The 17,473-nt window shown below is 39.5% G+C and overlaps 2 protein-coding genes across 4 annotated transcripts; both read left to right on the top strand.

The window, feature by feature from the left end:
* Positions 1–292: 292 nt before the first annotated feature.
* rnf122 (ring finger protein 122) lies at positions 293–10,795 on the top strand. 3 transcript variants are annotated; one of them, XM_077601613.1, is made up of 7 exons: positions 293–388; positions 463–648; positions 5,687–5,843; positions 8,321–8,366; positions 8,449–8,490; positions 8,590–8,672; positions 9,356–10,795. In XM_077601613.1, the coding sequence occupies exons 2-7, from the start codon at positions 624–626 to the stop codon at positions 9,468–9,470; spliced, it is 468 nt and encodes a 155-aa protein (XP_077457739.1). In that variant the 5' UTR covers positions 293–388; positions 463–623; the 3' UTR covers positions 9,471–10,795. The 3 variants fall into 3 exon arrangements, with proteins under 3 accessions (XP_077457739.1, XP_077457740.1, XP_077457738.1); XM_077601614.1 differs by having other exon boundaries at positions 333–648; positions 8,593–8,672; XM_077601612.1 differs by having other exon boundaries at positions 335–648.
* Positions 10,796–11,710: 915 nt separating this feature from the next.
* On the top strand, positions 11,711–17,101 carry LOC144074501 (chondroitin sulfate N-acetylgalactosaminyltransferase 1-like). Its single transcript, XM_077600970.1, has 10 exons — positions 11,711–11,841; positions 13,016–13,548; positions 14,089–14,189; positions 14,688–14,866; positions 14,947–15,163; positions 15,243–15,344; positions 15,694–15,875; positions 16,074–16,168; positions 16,248–16,329; positions 16,590–17,101. The coding sequence occupies exons 2-10, from the start codon at positions 13,180–13,182 to the stop codon at positions 16,862–16,864; spliced, it is 1,602 nt and encodes a 533-aa protein (XP_077457096.1). The 5' UTR covers positions 11,711–11,841; positions 13,016–13,179; the 3' UTR covers positions 16,865–17,101.
* The last annotated feature ends 372 nt before the right edge of the window (positions 17,102–17,473 follow it).

Raw genomic sequence — 17,473 nt, 5'->3', positions numbered from 1 at the left:
AAAACACCAACAAAAAAACAGCATGAGTCGAGTCGGCGAGAGAACTAAAGAGATGGCAAAACAGCCTGAAAAAGTATAAATTAAGAAATCACAATCTACCATATATATATATATATATATATATATATATATATATATATATATATATATATATATATATATATATATATATATATTCGCAAATCAATTTCACGTTAACAACAAACAAATATTAAAAAGAGTAACTTGTTCATTTGAGTTTAGTGGCTCATCATTTTTCACGGATGAGTCCAGAACATTGCTTCCCAACCCACGTCACTCTCATCCACGAGGGAGGAAGGGAGCTAGAAAAAAAGAAAATCCCCAACTGAGCCAGCCAGCCAGAGCTCCTCTTTGGCTCTCTCACTTGGTATGATGCCTCTTCGCAACCGCTAACAGAACCGGGATGAGAAACTCGCTCCTTTTTCTTGCCCTTGCGTGCAGATAAAGCAGAGGAGGATGCGGCTCGTCTCGGCTCGTGCACGCTCGGCTCCATCTGTTATGCTCCTGCTTTTTTCTCCGTGACCTCATCTTGACTGCCGACCACTTTGGAGAGACAGTCGTCGGATTTTCTAAGAGACAGAATCCCCCCAAAGGACGCATTGATGCACGCCTCGCAGTGGTGCAACGGTAAGGAAAAAGACGCTGATTTTCTTTTGTATTAGGCGCAATATAGGACGCTCAACAATGGCCGTGTGGCAGTGAGGTTTTATTTTTCTGGCTGTTTGCTGAGAAACAATTCGTCTCTTTGTGCTGCACAACTCGCCTCCTGTTTTGGAGCACAAACATTACCAAGTGCCAGAAGAATAACATTCTGCAGTGGGCGGGTGCCTTGCTATCTGTCTATGATTACTGGTGGGTTTATATAACAAACGTGGGATAATTACATAGCAGGATAACCCCACTATTTCTGTAAAAATCACACTGACTTATTTCCTGCCATTGACGACTATAGACGTCCATTTCAACTGAGATGCTTTGGCTGCATTTGTCGTCAATGACTTCCAGTGATTCAGCCATGGAGTTCAAACCACTCTCCAAATGTTTATTACTTTTTTTATTTGTTGACAATAATGTAAAAATCCATAATAACACTCTTGTTATTGGGCAATACATTTTTCTCACATTTCTGAGGATCTGAAGTGGAATCCCAGCTTTTGTCTTCCTGTATGGAGTTTTCATATCCTCCCAGTGCTTCCATTATGATACATATCCTTTGTAACAGGAAGTTTGTGATTAACATTATTTACTTAGTAGAGTTGTTAGTCTCACTTTTATCTGGTTTGAGATTTCAATCTTTGTTCCTGTGTGGGTATTGCACATCATTCCAGTCATCATTTACACATCAAACATTTTATTAAACATGGTTAATAACACCATGAATATAATTCCTCATACATACACAATGGGTATACGTTCATTCAAGAGTAAATCACAGGTGCCAAACTCAAGGCAACATCATTTTGCGTGGCCTTTGAAAAATAAAATCATGTGGCTTGAGTATCTTGCATAAATATAACTACTAGTTTGAAATTTCTTTAGAAATTTCCTTTTTTTTCCCTTTACCAAATCCGTTTTAGATAAATGTACATTGTTAAAAATAACAAGAGAATCTTTACATTATTTCTTTTCATAACAATGAAAAATTAATACACTTTTTGCCATCCCCCATTAAGAAATTTACTTTTTTCCCCTTTACCAAATCCATTTTAGTAAATGTATATTTGTAAAAATAACAAGAGAATCTTTACATTATTTCTTTTCATAACAATGAAAAATTAATACACTTTTTGCTATCCCCCATTTAAAAAAAATATATAGAGAATTACAATAAAAAATACGATGAGTTTCTTATTTTTCTGGTGTAAATAAATTTTAAAAAACTTAACTTATTTAGTTTTTTTCCTCCCAAAATAAATAAATACAAAAAAGACATTATCATTGTAAAAAAAAAGTACACTGTAAATTACCAAATGATAAATGGGTTGTCTCTAAATGATTCATGGACTATTAAAATAGTTAATTCATTTGAAGATTGATTAGTTGCCCATTAATTGATTAATCGTGGCCCTCCCATCTGTCAGACATAGTGGAAACCAAAACGACTACGCGGCCTGCAACAAAACATGAGGTCGACACGCTGCTCTAAATTGTCCGTAAATTAGACAATGAAAAGAAATCACACTTGCTGTTAAAAATAATATAATTGTCACTACGCTTTGGACTCAACCTATTTTCCTGTAGAAGTAAAAGCAAGCTTGAATGATTCTTCTCCATCTCATACCGACTACTGAATATTTGATGCTCTCTTTGGTGCGCACAGCAGCAGTTTTGTGTGTAAATAGGACAAAACCCTACCAGGAGCTGTGAGAGGAAATACGGAATCACACGGGGGCTTTCCCACTCTAATGTGTTTAGCAGGCAAAAAAGACTTTCTGGATATTTTTTGGGTTGCGTTTACTACTCTTATCAGTATAATAGTATATAGGTCAGAATTCCCATAGGGTTTGAAAGACCCCAACAAAGAAGATCCTTTAAGTATCTGCACTTTCAATTGAGCAGTTCAGTTTTATACCTTTCCAAAGTGTCTGTACCAAATGCGCTATACTTTGAAGTGTGTTGATTTGATTCATTTGCTGCCATTGTCCAATCGTGTGGCTCCTTTCTTTCTTTTGCTCTGAATCGAACCCTTTTGTGCCCAAGTTATGATTTTTAAAAATGTTTTTATGACATTCATATAGGACAGAAGTCTCAAACTTTTACTTTTTTATGCTTACCCATTTGACATCCAATTGGAGTGTTGCTTGCACATATTTTGAGATGGACAATAAAAAAATTGTAAATAGGTAATTTGAAATCCAATTAGAAAGGATCCATTTTGAAAAATAAACATTCATTCATTTTTTGAGCTGCTTATCTTCACAAGGCTCACGTGGGTGCTGGAGTTTATCCAAGCCAATAATGGTCAATAGGCGGAATTGGTTGCCAGCCAATCGCAAGGCACAATGAGATGAACAACCATTCAGGCACACACTCATACCTATGGACAATTTGGAGTGTTAACCAGACTACCACACATATTTTAGGAGCGTGGGAGGAAACCAGAATACCCAAAGAAAACCCACTCATACACGGGGAGAACATGCAAATGCCACAGAGTGTTATGTTTCGAGGATCGTGGAGCGTAGTAGGACCCAATTGGGGAGAAGCAGGCAAAGACAGGCAGCAGAGTGCACTAACAAAAACTTTAATAAACCAGGCAACATTGTAAAAAAAATAACAGACTTTGAAATCAAAGACAAAATCAAACCTGACTGGGAGGACATGGGGAAACGAGGATTACAGGACATGAACATGAACAAATGCACACGACCTGACAAAGACCGACAGACACACTGGGTTTAAAAATTAAACTCTCTCTATTTAAACTTTAAATAGACAGACATGGGTTGACGAGACAATCACAAAAACGTGGGTCACACAAGAGGCAGCAAGCAGGAAATACGCCAGGTGTGGGGCGGCCAAGTGGTTGGCTCGCCGGCCTCACAGTTCTGGGGTTGAGTGTTTGATCCCACGGTGTGGAATTTGCATGTTCTCCCTGTGTTTGTGTGGGTTTTCGCCGGGTACTCCGGTTTCCTCCCACAACCCAAAAATACACATGTAGGCTGTTTGAACACTCTAAATAGGCATGTGGGTGAGTGCAAATGGTCATGGGATAGGCTCCAGCACCCCCCACGACCCTTGTGAGGATAAGCAGTTCAGAAAATGAATGAAATAATTTTATATTATTATATTACTGTTTTCATTCATAGGTGTTTTCAAAATCAATTTCCCTCTTTGACTAAATACTCCCATTGCACACAAAGGTAGATAGATGCACAAGGCGCGTGCTCTCATGCGTGTGGATTGCGGTGATGAGTTCAGAACACGCAGAACTCATGACCCAGATTTGCCAAGCGCGTGTGCAGTGTCCTCGCAGGTCTCATCTCCTACACCACCTTGTCTATTAGCGTTAATTTATTTGCATGTCCTCATGCCGTCGCCAATGGTGATCACATCTTGGTGCCGGATAATGAAGTTGTTTCTGATGGCAGAGCTCAGCTTCTGATTAAAAGCGTGTTTTTTTTACAAAGTGGCGCAACAAGGGCTGTGGGAGCCAAATGTGATGTGAGAAATGTGTTTATTGAATTGAATTGAATGCTTTGATTGTATTTATTCAAGTATAGTAATGAGATTTAAAGCTTCACCACAAAGTGCACAAATAACAACAACAAACAAGCAAACAAACAAATAAATAATCAATATATAATAAAGTTTAATGTATTATGGTCTTAATGGTCTTATTTATAGTGTGCACATCCCTTCAACATTTAAAACTGGAAGCTCATGATAATGATGGTAAAATAACAGCTGTTGCGAGAAGAAAAATATTCACACTAGTTAGTCAACATTTCTAAAAAAATGTTGACTGTGAAAATAATCAGTTTAATAGCAACTTGCAAAGAGTGCAAACTAAGCATTTAGAAGTTAAAATACACCACAAAAACGGCCTTGTGTTTGACACCTGTGCTCAACCATAAAATCAGTGATTAGTGCTGTCACGAACAACATGAGACATCGTTCTCTCTTCTAATCGTCAGCAACACCCCCTCCATGACACCCCTCCCGTAACCTTGGCGATGATTTCTTTCCTGCGTGAGCACAGGACGCGCAGGAGTTGCGCATCAAAGGAAAATGCGAGGAGAAGGCCGTTTGTAATGAGAACACCATCTGTTTGTGGCAGAGTTGAAATCTTAAAACAATAGGTAGTTGATCACTCTGAGGGAGGGTGGCGTTGCGCGAAGGCTAATCAGAGATAACTCGAAATTTGTTTTTGACGGTTTTTTTTTACTTCATTCGCCTCTATTGACAGCACTGAATGTCTCATTTATTGGAACTGGGGGGGGGGCTCACTGTTCAGATTTATTGTACATCTACAATCTACAAACGAGAGCAGTCACTTTCGGATCCGACATTTAGATATAATTATAAAAGAAATATATCTTAATGACTGTCCCATTCACTTAGACCTGGCTAAACTACCCCCTTTCCCCCCATTCACGTTCCTGTTTCCATCCCTTTAACACAGGGGTGCCCAAACTATTCCACAAAGGGCCACAGTGGGGGCAAGTTTTTGTTCCAACTGATCCTGCCTGGACTGTTTAACCCATTGGTGCCCAAATCAGTACTCAAGAGCTGCTGCAGTGGGTGCAAGTTGTCATCCCAAGCAAAAAAAGAGGCTACATTTTCATCAATCCGTTGTCTTAAAAGTATAATTATATGATTGCCATCAAGTGAACCTCATTGGTTAAACTCGCTGTGCTGGATCCATTGGAACAAAAACCTGCACCCAATACGGCCCTTTATGGAATAGTTTGGACCCCACAGGTTTAACAGGAGACTTGACTGCAATCAACTGATTACAATTACAATGTATCCTCTTTATTGGTTGGAATGAAAATCTGCACCCAGTACGGCCCTTGAGGACCGTTTTGGACACCCATACCTTAACATGTTCACATTTATTTCATTTCTTTGAGGGTGCTTTTTTCATTATTATGACTACTTATAATCCCTAGGGATAAATGTCATATGCCTTGTGTTAAATGGATTTTCTGTCCTGGTGTAGGCTGCTTCTGTGGTCTGGCTCTGGATTATTCCAACAAGTCGTGCGCCATGCCACCCATCACCTTCCACGACCTGCCGCTAAACATTTATATGGTCATCTTTGGCACGGGGATTTTCGTCTTTATCCTCAGCCTCATCTTCTGCTGTTACTTCATCAGGTATGGTTATGTTCTAAAGTGGGGGAGCAATTGAGAGGGGGAAAAAGAAATAAAGCAAGAGGAAGTTGACCCCAGGTACAGAACTGGTTTTGCTGATTGGTGGGGGGCGGGACATACAACACAGAATCAAAACAATAGCAACTTTTGCTGGTTAACAATCTACTTTTTTTTAAAATGGGAAAATCTAGGCTTGATCATTGAAAATTGTAATCAGAGCATTTGCGGAAATCACCTTGTCTGTTTAGTAAGCACAATCTCACATACGCCTCCTTTAATTATGGATTTGAAATACGTAGTAGTTGTAAGATGCCGAATCGAACAGTTGGCTGTCAGACCGACTCCATCTGTGGATGAATGTAGGACAAACCGGGCTTTCCTGCCACAACTGTCATTATTAAATTTATTTTTAACCACCAAGTCGCTTTAATAGTTTGTTTTATCACTCCATAAAAACCTTACTGTTTGATATGATCGTTTCAAACGGAATCATCAGTGGTGAGTCACTTCCTGCATGCACATTAACATGCTGATGGTAGCGCAGGCAATGAAGGCAAGCGAAAGCTTCATTTATAGAGCAACTGATTCATGTGATGAATGCAGCTCTTTGTTCGGGGGCAGCTTTCCTGTTATCCCACCTTCCCAATCCAGCGTATTTGGTGGAAGACCCAGCTGTAAAAAAGAAGTCTTTATGTATACTCCCATGTTAGGCTCTCCATACACAGAAAAAAAATTAAACATACCATGGATGTTCCAATCGCATATTTTTGCATGTGAGTCGAGTCCGAGTCATCTGATTTTGTAGATCTGCTGATACCCAATCAGATACTTTGGAAATGCATATGTGAGGGAAAAATAGTGTCTTAAAATGAGAGTTAATACTTAAGGTTTTAAAAATGTAGTTATTTAGTTTCATCCTGCAAATGACAGGACCAGTCTTGATTTCCAATCACATGATTGGATTTGGGACATGACTAAAACATACAGTATCATCTCATTTCAAACACATTCAGTGTATGGTGTGTGTGATTGTGGGTTGGGGGTATGCAATGTGGTATGTAATGATTATGACTTTTTTAAGGAGAGGAATTTTAAGGAAAATGAGTCAGAAAGATGTATTATTTTATCATTATGTCCATATTTGAACATCTTGGATATGTTGAAAAGGTTACTTTGGGCAAAGCTTCTACAGGAATGTGAGTATAGAGTTACAGCTCAAAAAAAGTTGGAACATTTCATATCACCAATGTTTCACTGGAAGGGTCCCCACCAGTTTTTTTCCTCCGCCAATGATTTACCTAGTGACAAACTGCAAATACAAACACCCAAAATGGCCATTTTTCATTTCAATTCTTTAACACAATAGCCGAAGAAATCTCCATCATGCCACCCCTTACTCTTTGTAACCCACTTCTCCATCTCCCCTCGGCATGGGAACATCCAAAAGCTGCATCCTTACATTGTTCCGTATGGAGGTTTGCTCACAGCAATCAGCGCAAACAATAAGGCCGCTGACAAAACAACCAATAATTGTTATTTCCCTTCTTGAAATGGTTACTCCGAGAAATGGGATTTTGACTTTGTGCTTTTGTATCAATGTGTTTGTTGTAGCACAGGGTCTGACAATCCCAGACACTAGCGTGTGTATATGTTTAGTGGTCTAAAAATAACTCTTTAAACAGACACAGTGTGCACAGTGATAAACATCTCTCCATTGTTGCTTTTGTGGGCGGCGCGTGCTTTCAACGGGAGGGACAACCACTCGTTTGGTAATTTTGATTTGTGAATAGCTTGAATCTGTTGCTATCTAAGATAAGACTCAAACATTGATACAGACAGAATTATGTAGTGAATAAAGTGGATCCTATGATATCAATCACCAGTGCTCATTACGGTGGATTATCATTGGCTTAACTCACGTTGATCGCTTCTCTTTAATCTTTGTTGAGCCTCATGAGAGAAATAGTTTAGAAAGGGAGGAAAACAGTAAAGATTTTCATTTTTAATCCATTTTAAACTGTTTTTATTTTATTTTTAAAAGGAAGACAAATATTCTCATTTTATTACCCCAAATATCGGCACAATTTATATTAAAATAGAAGAAAGTAAGCATTCTCACATTTTTGGGGTCCTTTAAATTTTATGTATGTACATTTGAAAAAAAGACAAAGTCAGGGAATAGTAACTACTTTTGCAAGCTACACAAAATAACGACATCAGCTGAATCCGGCCAATTTGACACCTGCTCTTTTCATATTTTAAGGTTGTTTTCCTCTGAATATTTTTTGTTTTACTATCCAAACGTACATATCATGAGAAGAGACCTAACATTAATCATTATAGTTTGAAACAGTTATTCCTAAATTCTAGCGCTTATCCGAACAAGCTAATTAACTCCTCTAAATTTTCTGAACACTGCTCAACCACGTTGCTGTTGTTTTAAGTAAAAATGTTTAAAACGAACCCTCTTTTCTCCTCAGCAAACTCCGACACCAGGCCCAGAGTGAGCGCTTTGGATACCGAGAGGTACAGGAACATTGCCTTTTTGTCTATTCTACAATTTGTCTCATTGAAACATGTGTATATATGTGTGTGTGTGATGATACAGGTGGTTTTAAAAGGAGATCCAAAGAGGTTGAACGTGCACGGGGTAAGAAAGCAACGCAATTAAAGTTTGTCGATCAACGCAAAAACTGCAGGCCAGTTTGTAAAAAAAGGTCGTTGAGGGTGCTGTCTCTCATTCACACAGCAGACTTGTGCCGTCTGTTTGGAGGATTTCAAAGTGAAAGATGAGCTGGGAGTGTTGCCATGCCAACATGCTTTCCACCGAAAGTAAGTATACAAGGACAGGTTATTACCTTGTTCATAGACGTGCACGCATCCTTGGTACCGAAATATTCATATATTGTACTTTCATTGTAAGTTCACAACGGGTATTTTTAAGATTTTGGCAACTACCCTTATGTTTGCTAAGAATAGTTCCTCATCCACTTCCATTGTGTTTGCTCTTGATGGAAGTTTCCACGCTTCACAGTAACGATGACATCATTTTGAGCTTTTCTTTGTATGATGCAAGAAATATTTGTAGTACCTGCAGCCTCTAAGGAGAATTTAAAAAAGGCTCTGAGCGTACAATCTGTTAAGTTAAATGGGTCATCCTCACAGTTTTGGGGTCCTGGGTTTAAACCCAGGTCGGTCGACCTGTGTCGAGTTTGCATGTTCTCCTCAGGCCTGAATGGGTTTTCTCCGGGTACTCTGGTTTCCTCCCACATTCCAAAGACATCCAAGGTAGGCTGGTTGGACACTCTAAATTGCCCCTAGGTATGAATATGTGTGTATGGTTGTCCGTTTCCTCATGCCCTGTGCCCAAAAGTCAGCTAAGATAGTCTCCAGCACCCCCCTTCCCCCTCAGACCCTAGTGAGGATTAAGTGGTTCAGTAAAATGAATGAATGATGTTAAATCCAGTGTATCGCGTAATTCACCATTTTCTTCTTTTTCTACTGTGGTAAAAAAGGTGTCTTGTGAAGTGGCTGGAGGTACGCTGCGTTTGCCCCATGTGCAACAAACCCATCGCCGGCCCCCCCGAGCAGCACCATAACATCGGCACCCTGCTGGACGAACTGGTGTAGGCCGACGGAACGAGACGGGATGTAACGGGGTTTGACGCCACCAAGGCACTTCGGGTTAGCTGACACCCAGAAAAGGACTCTAAGCAAGAGATGCTGTTTCCTGGCAACCGCCCCTGAGATGGCACCACAACAGAGCCCTCTCGAGTGGAAATTATGCGCAGCCACCCACACATCTCTCCACCGCTTTTATTTTTATATCCTTCGCTCGCACACCTTCACGCGTTCCCTCCAGGGAGGATAAAAACCATTTTTTTCTGTTTTGTTGACCTATGTGATGCTACCAAGACTTTTATATGGCCGCCATGAGACGGTTGCACAAGTGTATTATGTTGACATGCTGTGAGGAAAACGACCTTTGAAGAGAACAAGACAAAAATGGATGCTGTATTCGATCAAATATGGACAGAGACAATTTTTTTAATGGTCTAACTTGAAGTTTTGTATTATATGCGCACAAACTCCTACTGGTTTGTATTAATTTAATTTTGTCCTAATAAGGAAAGGATTAAATAGGTTGATGAATTAATCTTCATTGTTAAATCGACCAAATCTGGAAAGCTTTTTATAACAGTATTAGAAATGGGAATATAATTGGAAAAATGCACCTTTAACCAAACTACAATGTATAATTTTAAAGTTGGATTCTATTACAGAATTTTAAAAAGCTCCTTTTACATCTTGCTGCTGTATTTTTCAGTGTTTTGTGTGTGTTTGAATTGATTTGTGGTCCCTGGGTAAGGGCTCCAACAAGGTACCTGAATTTCACATGTTTAATTGAATATCATCCCCCAGCTATAATACACTTCTCATAATGAAATCAAATATGCACGATAGTAACACCCAGGTTAGGTTAGAGTTATATTTATTCTTGTGGTTATAGATTTTACTAAGAGATGTTTTTTCTGTGTTGGTTCCAATACCAAACACCACGGGGAGCAAAATGTGCTGAACATGGCTTAGTCCACTAAAATACCACAATAATAAACATTTCAATTGAGCGTTATAAACCACTTGGATCCAGGGCTGAGTTTTATCAGAGTGTGCAGGTGTACAAAATGAAGTGTCCTTTTAGGTTGAAGATGAATGCATCCCTACATGAAAGCTACTTACAGATGCAGCACTCAGATTACAACCGGTGTTTCTGTATTTTACATTCCACTGTTTTTCGCCAAGCAAAACACTGCCAAACTGAGCACAAAAGTCACAAAACACATAAATGTATTAAAAAAACAACATAGCGTGTCAATAAAACGTCCACTTTTTGAGAAAAACAAAACCTTGATGTAAATAACTGGAAGTATCAATAAAGGCACTTGTCTGTTTAAGTTTCTTGTTTTTGTTTTTACAGTGTGTGTTATATTCAGAAAATACTTGAGTCTCTTGGAATACTGACAGAAGTGAACAGTTAGTATTATAACATGGAAAAACTAATGGTTCATAATGGTCTTTTAAATAGATTTCTCCCATAAAATTCAGCAGTTTTAATGCCTTATGGCAAGGGTGTCAGACTCGGGTTCGTTCGCGGGCCGCTTTAATGTCAACTCGATTTCAGTGGTCGGACCATTTTAGATATAATATTTAGATTTTTCTTATAAATGGATTAAATGAACTGGATTAAAATCCCTGAATATTCAGTTTTTTATAGATCTAAAACAATGTTTATTTTATCTTTTTTTAAATATATTTTTAGATTTTACAAAATGATTTTTGAACTAAAAACAGAAAAAATGGATTAAAAAATTAAAATTATTGATTTAAATGGGGGAAAATCAGGAAATTTAATTTGCATCTATACTCTTCATTTTAATTGGATCCTAAAACAGAAAGTCGGCACTCATGATTTACTTTCTCGGGCCACACAAAATGTTGTGTCGGGCCAGATTTGGCCCCCGGGCCGCCACTTTGACACATGTGATTTATGGTAATACATATTGACAATTATTGGTATTGACATTGGCATCATTTCAACCATCTCATTATACTGCTAGGTAGGAGTCAATGTACTATATATTATTATGGTTCATATGATAACATTAGGTCCAACATTTAGTATAGGCATGACAAATACGTACAAAATTAATTCACTTAGAATGAGCTCCTTCATTTTAGAGGTTTCATTGTGTCATCAAAATGTCTAAACATTCTAAAACGGAGCTTCAAGCAGAGGGAGGTGCTGCTGGGGGAAAAAGGTGGCAACTACAGGGGTAAAGAAGCACGCCGGTGCTCACTCTGCTCCAACTGGGTCACTCAAAACGTCTTTCTGCTTTCTCACTCTTCTTAATTTTTTATTCTCCCCCTCCTTTTACACACATACGACCACAGATGATTTTGGATTAGTAGAAATCAAATGCAGATTTTTAGAGATCACTGGGTGAGTACAAGTGTTTTTAACACATACTACTTTAAAAATGTAAGAGCATGAATGTGTGCCATGAAATTTCTCTAATTTGGCACCATAATTAACTGCTCGTAGCACATTTTGAAAAACTACAACTTCAATTTTATTTTTTGTTTAAACCCTTTTCATTTTAAACGGCGTTCGTGGCTACAAGTCAGCATTGTATGAACCTGCATCTGTACACTTTTCTCACTCTTAGACACACACCCCCACACACTCACACACACTGGGAGTTGTCATACATGGGTGGATGTGGAAACAGAGGCAACTCTTTCATGGAATCAGCCTCTACCTGAGCTATAAAGACTCAAGTGTGCTGCGAATAAACTGATGATGGGAACACACGCACACAAACATGCACACACACACGCATGCACAGACAAATCTGTTTCTGTCACCAAAGCCTCGTAAAATTCAGAGAAATTGGAGTTAGCGTCGTTAGTGTAATCATATCGTCTCTTACGTGTCTTGTGTCCTTATTTATGATGCAATGTTGCAGTTGAAGAAATTCATTCTGGCAAAATTTGTAAGATCACACAAAACACTGCATTTGTGAGACAAGAAAAGGCTGAAGGCCTGTCAAGATGCCACTCAAATGTTTGTTGCTCTTGTGTACACTAATGATGAAGCTCTACTCCTTAAACCTTGGTAGCTATATTTTTGCGTTGTTATTAACTAATTAGGTGCTATTTGCGACTCTAGAATGAATGGTCTCTGCCAGCCCTCCCGGCCAAAATGGTATGGACAGATGTCTAGCACCACCAGTGGCAATGATAGAGTTAATATTTCACTGAAGGAATAATGAAGGGTTATATTTTTTAATTTGCTGTCAAATCTATAACCTTTTTAATCTAAATTATTTTGTAATACTTAAAATGTGAGTAAAAATATAATCTAATGTACCAATATGCCACTAAATACATTTTTCACAAATACAATAAGTATCTAATGAACGATCTTAAAAGAAAATTAAACCACACTGGGTAGCAAAGCAAATCCACTCCAATACGTGAAAATCCATTGAGGAAAAAAAAAGTCAGCTGGGAGAGGTTTAGTCAAACTCGTGACCCTTACAAGAATACATAAATAATACAGATAATGGCTTACATTATTTTTCAATTGTGTTCCCTTGTCATTTTCGGTTTAGGACCTAGAATCAACTTGCCTGAATGTTGCTGGAAATGTAAAGATGTTGCATTATGAGAAGAACGAAATCCAAATTTCTTCCTAAAAGTCACTCCCGAAGTTGGAAGATGGCTGACTGTTGTTGCACATTTCATTCTAAACTTGTGCAGTTGTCTTAAGTGAAGGATGGCCATATTGAAAAGATGGCTGTTGACATTGTTGGTCCGAGTGACCCCGGTGGCCATTGTCCTCATCTGCTCTGCGGCCCTGCTCTACCTGCTGGCTTGTAGACCCTCATCCAGAGACCCCCAGCAGGACCATTTGTGGTCGACTGGCACCACCAGCAAGGAGGGCTACATGGCCCTACTCCAAGAGAGGGAGGACTCCCACAAACATTACATTGACAGCCTGGGAAAGCAGATAGCGCAGCTCAAGGAGGCTCTCCAGGAGAGGACGCTCCAGCTCCAGGAGTCACTGGACAAAGCCAAAACCAAAGGGATTCTGCCGCTGGGCCTGGAGAGCCTGCACAAAATTCCCACATCATCCAACCTCAAGGTAGGGAATAACATCTTTCATTTTGAAAGAGCACTTAGGCTAACTGTATTCATTTATTTTGCTGTTGGTGGTTTTAAGTAGCCGAGGAAAAGCTGAAGAGTATTTTCATGCAGGAATATTCTTTTTAAACCCTTACATGGACTAATTTTACTCATTGGCTGCCACTCGTCGTCCAATTTATTTTGACTGAGAGGGGCAAATGAACATTCCCTCCTAGTCAAAAATGGATTGGATCTCTAGTGGCGTGAATGCCAATGAAACAGGAGTATTCCCAGCCCGTCTTCCCAGTTTAAATGAATTGGACGTCTATTGCCATCAAAATGATGCAAAAAATAAAAAATCAGCTTTATGTGTTATTTGGGGCCGTAACCAGTGTGTAGTAATTTCTTATTCATTTGAACTGTAGTATTATAATTTAGTTTTTAATATTTTATTAAATCCATTTATAATCAAATTACAACAGTTAACATTAATAATAAATAAGCATTGCAAAAAAATCCAAAAATGAATGAATATAAATGCATGCTTGTTTTCTTATAGGAGTTCTTCCGCTCACAGCTGAACCATGCAGAGGTTAACGCAGGCGTGTCTCTTTCTAATGAATACCTTGTGATCCCATTTGACACTTTTACACTAAAAAGGTAAGCGGAAACTTTTATTGACCTGACATCCACTTGGGGGTGTTTCTAGGCCATTTGTAAGCACCTTTTGTCGAGAGCAAAGTGGAACTGACCAAAATGACATCGCGGTCTGTCTACTTTTCTTCACTTTATTGACAAACCAACAAAACAACATACACATACACAACAAACAGTCAAGTCATTAATATGTAAAATATACCACAAAGGAAAACAAACGATGAGCATAAGTTAACACTTTTAACAATTTTATGGGTTTGGTTTCCTTCTCAAAAGTTAAAAAGAAAAATAGATTGGAATCAGTCTGCAGGTGGGCGGCCCGGAGATTTAGTGGTTAGAGCGTCGGCCTCACAGCTCTGGGTTTCTGGGTTCAAATCCAGGTTGGTCCACCTGTGTGGAGTTTGTGTGTTTTCCCCGGGCCTGTGTGGGTTTCCTCTGGGTACTCCGGTTTCCTATCACATTCCAAAAACATGCATGGTAGGCTAATTTTTGTCCCCTCAGAGTGTATCATCTGGAGACAGGCCTGACCAAGCAACCCGAGGAGAGGCTGATGAGAAAGGACCATCGGAACGAGCTGACGGCCAGTGTGGAGACAGCCCTGCATGTTCTAAATGGACCGCAGCAGCATGTGGACACCAGCAGAAGGAAACGCACTTTTTCCCCATCAGATTTCATTGAGGGTCAGTTTCATGCAATGTGTATGAAGCTTAAATCGACAGTGTACAAGAAAAATAGATAACACATCATCGGTTTCGGTCAGGGCTGACCCGCACCGAGCGAGAGAGGGGTACCGTGTACGACTTGACGTTCAGAGGCGACGGACCGCGGGAGTACGTCAAGACGCTGCTCTTCAGGCCTTTCGGCCCTTTGCTGAAGGTGAAGAGCGAACAGTTGGACCCGCGCAGTATGCTCATCAACATCATCATTCCGCTTTCCGAGAGGGTTGATACCTTCCGTCAGTTTATCCGCAACTTCAGGTGACACCCGAAAAGGAAATAGGCACGTCGCAATTTGAATGTTAAATCTGGATTGATTGTGATGTTTTGGGGCTTTCAGAGAAGTGTGCATCCAGAAGGAAGACAGGGTCCACCTGACCGTGGTTTATTTTGGGCGCGAGCAGATTTACCAAGTGAAAGCAGTGCTGGCTCAGACAACCAGGTAAGAACCATTGACAACAATCACTCATAAGAATACTGCAGCCGAATTTCAGCATTTTCCGTCAGATAAATCCAAATTACCATCAGCTTTTCTCAAAGATTGGCCCCAGTGATTATCCTGTAGTGTGAGATTTGTTCTACCCTAAGCAGAAAATGATATTATAAACCTGTTCAATGGGTGTTCACCTAGTGGCTGTTCTCATTTCTGTAAACATCTGCACTCTCCTCTGCTAAGATGTGATAAGGGAACATCAGAATTTATTGTTTACACGGAAAACCTGTAAAAAGAGAATGTTGAGGGGCAACTAGTTGGGCTAGAAATGTTTATTACATTTCTACTTCTGCACAAGGGAGACCCGCTTCAGGAACTTTACCCTGATCCAGCTCAATGAGGAGTTCTCTCGTGGCCGTGGTTTGGAAGTTGGCGCCAAAGCCTGGCGGCAAAACCAGAACGTCCTGATGTTTTTTTGCGACGTCGACATCATCTTCACAGCAGATTTCTTGACTTCCTGTCGCCTCAATGCAGAGGCTGGTGAGTCTTCCTTGTTTGTACTGGTATCATTTTTGCGCTGTATTTGTTATTGCTTACTGCAATGAGTTCTATTAGGATGTTAAATAGGTGATCACATTTTGCTTTAAAGATAGAAAAAACGTCGGAAAAAAACAAGCTGTAATCAGTAACATATAAAAGATATTTTTAAATAAAAGGAATTGCTTTGTTTTTTAACAGGCAAAAAGGTGTACTACCCAATCCTCTTCAGTCAGTACAACCCATCTATCATCTATAGTAATTACACTCATCTACCTCCAATTCAGGAACAACTGGTGAGTTTAAGGACACAGGTGATAAATGATTTTTTTATATATAAATGTTTTGACAAATGTTTTTTTTTTTTTTAATCAGAGCATAAAACGTGAAACTGGTTTCTGGAGAGATTTTGGCTTTGGGATGACATGCCAGTACAGATCGGATTTCCTCAACATAGGTAATGAATAATATACATAACTATGAAAAGATGCTTCATTACTTGGTACCATTATGACAACCAAATCCAAGATTTGACTAGTTTTCACAGTTTATTTTCCTTCCCAATAATATATTGATTTTTGGTAGTGACAGTTTTAACCATATTAAGAAATTATTAAAGAATGCCAGTGAATGCAATGAAAGAGGGGTACTTGGGGGGTTCTATTTTTGACTGTGGTGCTTGGTGGTTTTACTGTAAACTGTGCTTGGCCTTTGCAGGCGGCTTTGATCACAATATTAAAGGCTGGGGGATGGAGGATGTGCACCTGTACAGGAAGTACCTGCACAGCAAGCTGATGGTGGTGCGCGCTCCATCTCGCAGCCTTTTCCACATGTGGCACGAGAAGAAATGCAGTGAGGATCTGCCTCCAGACAAGTATCAAATGTGTACGCAGACAAAGGCCCTGACTGAGGCCTCACACAGCCAGCTGGGAGACCTGCTCTTTAAAGCGGACATCCAAGCGCATCTCGACAGAAACAGAAAAAGCTCATGAAGGGTTATGACCACAAAGGCTTAAATGGACATTGAATGGGTAGTTACCCATTTAAACTAAAGATACATTGTGCTTTATAACAATTCCAGTTGTCTTAATGAAATGTCTGACGATGTCAAGATACCCTATGCATCAAGACTTGTACTATTTTTAATGTGAAATTCTGAGTAAACAATTTTCAGAAATGTTGATAAAGTGGGAATAGATGTCTTGTAAATGTGACAGGCAACACACAAGAATTTTGTCCGCACAAGTACTTGGACTGGTGGCAGGTATATATGACACTGGGTCATCACTGGGCTTTCCTTGGAACAACAGTCGTGACCTGCCATGTTTTCTCAATTTTTGTAATGTGCAGGTGCCTTGCATTTACTTTTCCATGTTGTCAACCATCTGATGAACAACGGCAATAGTTAAATTACTAATAATTCATTCTGGTATACAAAACTGATTAATTATTACACTTTCGCTCAAACTAATCTTAGGGCCACCCTCACATCCCATTTGACCAGTTGTGTGGAGGGGCCCCGCACCGGCTTAATGGGCCCAAGAGTGATAAACAAGCACAACCACCCCCCTCTCATGACCACTTGCCTCAAGGGGCCCGTT

This window comes from Stigmatopora argus, chromosome 5 (genome assembly GCF_051989625.1).
Source record: "Stigmatopora argus isolate UIUO_Sarg chromosome 5, RoL_Sarg_1.0, whole genome shotgun sequence".
Taxonomy (NCBI): Eukaryota; Metazoa; Chordata; class Actinopteri; order Syngnathiformes; family Syngnathidae; genus Stigmatopora; species Stigmatopora argus.
The sequence above is the reverse complement of the archived record's forward strand: the minus strand, read 5'-3'. Positions and strand labels throughout refer to the sequence as shown.